This window comes from Montipora capricornis, unplaced genomic scaffold (genome assembly GCF_036669925.1).
Source record: "Montipora capricornis isolate CH-2021 unplaced genomic scaffold, ASM3666992v2 scaffold_38, whole genome shotgun sequence".
NCBI lineage: Eukaryota > Metazoa > Cnidaria > Anthozoa > Scleractinia > Acroporidae > Montipora > Montipora capricornis.
Window position 1 is genome coordinate 42,501 of NW_027180112.1, and position 7,649 is coordinate 50,149.

The 7,649-nt window shown below is 43.5% G+C and overlaps 1 protein-coding gene across 1 annotated transcript; it reads right to left on the reverse strand.

Annotated features, from left to right (window-relative positions):
• Positions 1-1,200: 1,200 nt before the first annotated feature.
• LOC138035404 (uncharacterized) lies at positions 1,201-7,267 on the reverse strand (the record flags this gene model as incomplete). Its single annotated transcript, XM_068882104.1, has 2 exons — positions 1,201-6,586; positions 6,661-7,267. Coding segments are annotated over 2 exons (4,082 nt in total), but the record flags the coding sequence as incomplete, so codon positions are not given.
• Positions 7,268-7,649: the final 382 nt, after the last annotated feature.

Consider the following 7,649-nt stretch of genomic DNA (forward strand, 5'->3'; position numbering starts at 1 on the left):
TTAGGACTCGGTTGTTGATAAATCACTATCTAGCGGAAAGCCCAAAAATTCAGGCCTTAACAAAAGACATCATCTGGAGGCTCTGGGGAATAAACTCATACAAATCCTTATACTACGAAAAACCACCGATCCGTGGAATGAGCGGGAATTTACTTGGTCTGCCCCGTTTTTTTTTTTTTCTCTTGTAAATAGTTCAAATTCTTGAGAGGTATAGTGTTTGATGCCATGGCAGAACTGAGCGCATGTGGAAGGCTGTGCAAGGGCGGATCTAGGATTTTGGCTAGGGGGGTGCACATATCAGACGGAAATGCACAGTGTGGATAATAAGTTGTTTTAGTTCTCCCAAATTGTGGATAATTCTGGTTTCTGGTTTCTGGATTGCGGAATCCCGGATTCTGGTTTCCTGCTTTTTAATACTGCCGCTCGTCATAGGCTTGACCTTCTTCTTGACCTGAGTGTCACGTGAATTTTCATGTAAACAAACCTCGAAAGTTCGGACATTCGAGAAGATCGGACATACAACACACAGTGAGATGGTGTTGCGAGCGGATATGAATTGTTAGTTTCTTTTTGCTTTGGACTTGGAAATGATGCAACAGAGACACTAGTCACTTCGATGGTTAGCATTTGGTGTAGGACACGATAGTTTTACACTCGTATTTCGACAGGATAATTTGACGCAGGTGAGTCTGGTTGTTCCATCTTCGATCGCTGGGCGGACGAAAACGAAATGCATTCCTCGCCTTATGTTATTTACGAATTCACCTTTGTGTATGAAAATTGTCATATATATATTCCCTTTAAGGTCCGTAATAAAACCGAATAAAAGTGACTTATTAGCTGCATCAGAGACAGTAGTCATTTTCACCGTTTATTGCGAGTTGCAGAATGCTCTCGACTAAAGGCGTTTTTCCGTTTTACACGTAAAAAGCAATTCCCGATTCCCAAAATCATAGGTAAGAAACTAACCTGCGATCGGATGTTACTAATATCGGGAACGGGGAACGGGGAACGGGGAACGGGGAACCGGGAACGGGAGTCTGGGAACGAGTGTACAGCGGTAACCCGCCTGAGAATTCAAAATGGCGGAGGAAACGACGTTTTCAAACACTGATTTTATCGCCAGGTCGCGTAGACGACTAGCTTTTATTTAAATCCAAGCCCAGTATTGCATGGTGAGTATTTCAAGTCAATGTTTCTGCAATGATTGTAATGACGATCTTCTTTTATTTTCCTTCCTGAAATCTGCATCTTCCGGCATTGTTTAGTTATGTTGGTGTTCGCATGAGCAGCGAGGAGGTACACTGTAACAGCTTAGCTCAACAGAAATGAGGTAGGAAACGTAATAAACAGCCTAGTTATTCAAATTACTACATGCAGATATCTGCTTACCTTAACCCAAAATAACATCCAGAAGATATCTTTGTATCGATGAATAAACTTGCATGTAAACAATAGAGAAATCAAACATTGACAGAACTTTTCAATAATATTTCATTTTAAGGCAATATTGGTCATCCTTCCAAAGGCCCTCAAAAGAGCTTTGGGCAAGATTTCCGCACAGGTCCCTACTTCATTATGCATACACTCCTTTGTTTCAAGAAAACAATAGCGATAACAATAGACGTCCTTTGGGACTGTGGCGCTTTGTTCTTTCTTTTTAGAGGTATTTTTTCTAAGTCTATATGGACTTTAAAAAAGTCGGTCGAACGTCTGTCTGAAATACGGAAAATCGAACAGTTTTTCCTGCAATTTCGGCACTTTTCCTGCAATTTTACCCATTTTTCAGTTTTAGAATAAGCGCAAGAAGTGGAGTTTCAAGCAATCGTTGTAATAGGGTTCAGATTCGCAAACATAACAAACAAACCAAATAAAAGTAGTGTCATAAGAAATTTAATGGCTACCTGCTCTTTTTATCGTGAAATTGTTCTTCCTGTCTGCTTAAAATTTCGCCGAGACACTGCAAAGTGTATATTTTCTTCCTTTCCTGTTGTAAATGCCAAGATCCTAAGGTTGCGTCATACTCAGAAACTTAACAATTACAGGGGTGGTGATATGCGAGGCGATAGACAATTCGAACTCAGTTTGCAGAATGATTAAAGTCACGTTTAATCACAGTTCAAGGTTCTCGAGACAAACTAGTGAAGACGGTGATGACAGGAGGTGAATTACGGTAACAAAACAGTTCCCAGAATAACTGATGAAGTAAACTTGATGGTAGTAAAGTTTGTAGATGCGGTAGTATAATGTAGTGTAGTGTAGGTTCGAACTGAAAACGATAATTAAATACAACACAGCTAAGATAAAGCGTTAGCTACATAGGCATATAACAGACATAATAATCGGTATTTAACCGGCCGACAAAAAAGGGCGGTTTCAGAAAGACTAATAGACATAACTAACAACTCGTAGCATAAAAAGAATGCTGAGAACATTTCATCCAAAGTACCGGAATAGTAGAAATAACAGAACTAAAACTACTAGCATCGAACGTATCTTGATCACGATAACAATAATTTGGTAAAGATCAGACAATTGGTTTCGTAGCGTGACAACACTTGAACATTGAAAACTAGTCGCTGGCAGTAATAACAATGAAAGTAAAGGATAAGGAACTTACTTTGGTGACGACTCGCACAGACGACAGCAGAGAGTATAACTCAATAATAGTCAAATGGTAGCCTATAGCCGATTGATCCTCTGATCGTAGCGGTTGCGGAATAACTAACGATTACGGTTGTTACGAGTCGCTTTTTATACGCGCGCATACGTGATTATGCCTAGGGCGTTACTTGAAACGTGTAAACTACATCTTAGAAGTGTTGCTTCATTTCCTACACGAATTTAGCTTTGAGTAAGCATGAAACTGCAAATTCCTAACCGATGCGTAATACATTTGAGCACGTTCTACTGAAACCAAAGCTATTGATTGTTACTAGAAAATGTCTTAAAATCAGGGAGCGTTTCAAAACTAACATTCCGGCCCCTTAAAGGCGATAGGAGCCTTTACTAAATAACCATAACAGGTTTGAAACGCTAACTCTATTGATTACTAAACTATAAATGTTCATACTAATCACTACGTGTCCATTATGATAATATTCTTAGTTGCTAACTCTTGCTTAAAATCTCCGCAGTCTCCAGTAGAACAATCTTGTCTATGGGTCGCACTAACTCAGAGGTCCTGGTCTTGACTTTAGCAGAGCGTACTAGCCCATCCTTCCGATTGGGGTAAACTTCGAGCACTCGTCCTAGCGGCCATACACTACGCGGTAGGTTTTCGTCTAGTAGAAGGACGATATCATTAACTGCTAGGTTTGACTGTAACTTGGTCCATCTTTGGCGTTGCTGTAGGGATGGAAGATATTCTCTGGTCCAGCGGCGCCAGAACACGTTGCTGAGGTATTGAACTTGGCGCCATCTGCGACAGCTGTAATTGTCATCCTTAGAGAACACCCCTGGAGGGATTGTTGCTCCAGCTCGGAGAAGCAGAAGATGGTTAGGTGTTAGCGCGTTGAGATCCTTCACATCGTCAGACACTTTGGTTATTGGTCTGCCATTCACTATCGACTCAACTTCGCACATCAGTGTACTTAGACCTTCGTCGTCTAAGACCTGTTGTTTCAGCAATGCTTTCATAACTTTCCTTACAGTTCTAATGCATCTCTCCCACACTCCGCCGTGGTGTGAAGCAGCCGGTGGATTGAATGTCCATTTAATTTCTTGCTGCAAGAGAAATTCATGGATCTGGTTCTGGTTCCATTCTTGGAGCGCCTTCCGTAGCTCTTTCTCGCCTTTAACGAAGTTTCCTCCGTTGTCGGATCTTATTTCCTCTGGCCTTCCTCTTCTCGCGATGAAGCGTCGAAGGGCGTTGATGAACGATTCTGTATCCATAGAGTGAACAATCTCAATGTGGACAGCTCTTATCGTGAGGCACGTAAACAAAGCGCCGTACCTCTTAGCGGTTGTTCGTCCGCGGCGCACTGTAAAGGGGCCAAACAAATCTACGCCTACATACGTAAATGGTGGCTTTGAAGGCGTGACACGATCTTGCGGCAAATTGGCCATTTTCTGTTGCATTACGGGAGCTTGGCGGCGCCGACAGCTGAAACACGTCTTGATAATGTTGCGGACATTAGATCGTGCTCCCAAGATCCAATACCTTTGCCTGATAAGTGATAGAGTGTACTCGATTCCAGAGTGGGCTGAAGCGCGATGGAAGTATTCAATAATCAGCTTAGCAACATGGTGTCTCTTTGGAAGAATGATGGGATGTTTGGCGTCATTTTCTATTGGTGCGTGTTCCAATCGTCCTCCTACACGGAGAAGTCCATTTTCCAAGACTGGGTCTAGTTTGTAAATGCTGCTGTTCTTCTTAAGGTTGTTCTGGTTTGCTGTTTCTCGAGTGTCGTTGCCGACGCCACTTAGACTAGCCAACTCATCCTTGAAGGTTTGCTTCTGGACGTATTTAATGATTTCATTTTCAGCTTCATTAATTTCGCTAATGCTTAATGGCGAAATGATACTATCATCGGATTGGAGCTGGATGGTTTTGTTTGTGTTGCTGTTCTGACTTCGGTTTCGCAAAATATTCTTGTAGCGCAACACCCATGCTATAATCTTCTTAAGCCGGGACCATGACGAAATATTTTCCATTGCATTGCCAAGGTAATCGCAGGAGACGCTTGCTTTGTTTGCAAATGTTTCGACTCCCTTCTTCACTTCTGGGTCGTTATCAGGGATCTCGCCCAGGTTCTCCGGTCTTTGTGGCCATGACTGCTCCGCTTTCTTCAGGAACGGTGGTCCGTGCTTCCAGCGTTCATTCATTAACAGCTCATCTACTGTCATTCCTCTGGATGCTTCGTCAGCCGGGTTGAGCGTACTTTCAACGTATCTCCACTGCGCAGCTGTAGACTGGTCTAAAATGGCCGACACGCGGTTGGCAACAAAGATCTGAAATCTCTTATCTTTGTTCTCTATATAGCGAAGAACGCATGTGCTGTCAGTCCAAAACGTAGAGCTGTGAACAGCCATGTCAACCTCTTGTTTGATCATGCGGTCCAGCCTTGTTGCTAAGACTGCCGCTGACAACTCCATTCGTGGGATCGTCATTGCCTTGAGAGGGGCCAATCTGGACTTTGCCATAATTAGCGAACAGTGAACTTCACCATGTATATCGATTTGGCGAAGATATGAGACAGCTCCATAGCCTTGGCTAGATGCATCGGAGAAATGGTGGAGCTCGCATCGTTGTATGTCTGAGCAGTTTGGCCGTTTAAAGCATCGCGGAATCTCAAACTGTTCCAGTTTGGGGAGTTCCTTCAGCCAGGTTTGCCATTTTTGCTTGCAGGGTTCAGGAATCTGATCGTCCCATCCGAGGCCCTTGAGACACAAACTTTGTTGAATTGCCTTAGCAGGTAGTATGCATGGTGAAACAAAGCCAAGAGGGTCGTACACCGAGCAAATAATGGACAGAATTCCTCTCCTTGTGATCGGTCTATCTTTTCCAGCGATTTTGTAGCTGAATGTATCCTTCTGTACATTCCATTGGACGCCCAGAGCTCTTTCAGTGAGTGCTAGATTGTTGCTTAAGTCGAGATTCTTAACCGATGGTGCTCTTTCAATTTCGGGAACGCAGCTGATTACGTCTCTTGAATTCGATATCCATTTAGTGAGACGAAATCCTCCCTTGGATAGCATTTCACGGAGTTCTCCCACCAGACGAATAGCTCCAGGATTTGTGGCGACTGATTTTAGACAATCATCGACATAAAAGTTTCGTTTAACAGTCTCTACTGTGATTGCATCAAAGGCTGCCTTATTATCTTCTGCAGTTTTCTTCAAGGCGAAATTTGCGCAGCTCGGGGACGAGGCACCACCGAACAGATGAACTAACATTTGGTACTCTTCAGGATCTTTGTTCAGATCGCCGTCTGGCCACCACAAAAATCGCAGATAGTCGCAGTCTCGAGGGGGTACTTGAACCTGATAAAACATAGCCTCAATGTCGGACATGAAAGCGATTTGCTCTTGCCGGAACCGTGTTAATACACCGACAAGCGTATTTGTCAAATCCGGCCCCTGTAGCAGCTGGTCATTTAAAGAAGTACCCTGGAATTTGGCTGAACAGTCGAATACGATGCGGACCTTGTCAGGTTTCTGGGGATGAAACACAGCGTGATGTGGCAAATACCATACGTTTGAATTGTCCAGATTTTCCTTGCTAACCTTTCTTGCGTAGCCCTTGTTAATCAGATCATCCATGAAGTCTCTGTACTTCTTGTGTAAAGCTAAATCTCTATGAAGACGTTTCTTCAGTGGGTGTAGTCTCTGTCTTGCTTGTGATTTGTTGTTCATTAGAAGTGGTGGATCATTCTTCCAAGGTAAGGCAATTTCATAGTGGCCATTTGAAAGTTTTGCTGAGCCTTCCATGATGTGTAACGCTTTGCGGTCGTTTTGTGACATGCAAGCTTGAGGCTCGTAGCTGGAGTCGTTGAATTCTAAGTTGCAGAAATCTTCAAATTGTTTGCTTAGCTTGGCGCTTGTATCGAGGAAGTTTGCAGTAGGAGCCTTGCTTTCTTTCTGCCTAGGGGACCATTTAATACCCATCCGAAAATTGTTCGTGTTGCAAAAGGACCGCCGTCTTTGCTTTCTCTAAACTCTTTCGGTTGAAGCACTTGAGGGGCATCACTTCCAATGAGAAGACCGACTTCCGATTCTATACTTTGCATTTTTCCCTCCAAGTGTGGCCAGCGGTTTACATCTTCTTGCGTTCCGATGGTGTCATTTGAGACCGGGAGGCTGGGCGTAGAATACACCATTGGTAGCTCGATTTGGTTTTGCTCGATGAGATCCGATACTTCCAGATTCACAAGAGAACACTCGATTGACTGGCTAGACGTTTGCATGGTTGTGAGGGAGAGGGACGTTTTCTTCCCTTTGGTGCCGAGTTTTCTGAGAAGATCTTCTGTACAGAACGACGTGTTTGAGCCTGAATCCAGGAATGCATACGTTAGCACTTTCTTACTGCTACCCTTTACTTTAACCTTCACTGGAACTATCGATAATCCAACCACAGAACCGCTGGTCACTTGAGATGTGTTCACGTTTAAGTAGCTGTTACTCGCTTGTGCTGCATTTGGATTTGTTGCTGGTTCGGTTTGACCTTCTTTCTCGTTCTGACTTGGTGGCGTTTCTTTCACGTGTAGATAAGTTGAATGCTTCTTTGTACACCCTTGAATACGACAAAAGCTCCGTTTTGGACAGTCTTGAACAAAATGACCAGGAACTAGACAATTAACGCATAGCTTATTCGCACGAACGAACTGGTAGCGGTTGCCTAAACTTAACTTCTTGAACTCATCACATTGTGACAGCCAGTGGTTTCTTTTACAAGAGGGGCACTTAAATTCCTTTCTTTCTTCTTTATTGTTTGGTCGCTGTGGGAAGGGTTGCTCTAGTCCCTGTGTGGTGAAAGATTTACCGTCTCGTCTATTTCTCGTGCTTGCCCTGGAGTTAAAGGACGGTCTCTGTTCGCTTTGGACCTTACCAAAAATGGGGTGGTTGGCTGCTCTTGATCTTGCTTCCACAAACTCCGATATGTCTTTCAGGTTGGGATCCCTCTTTTCCTTCTGGGAGATTGTATCCAC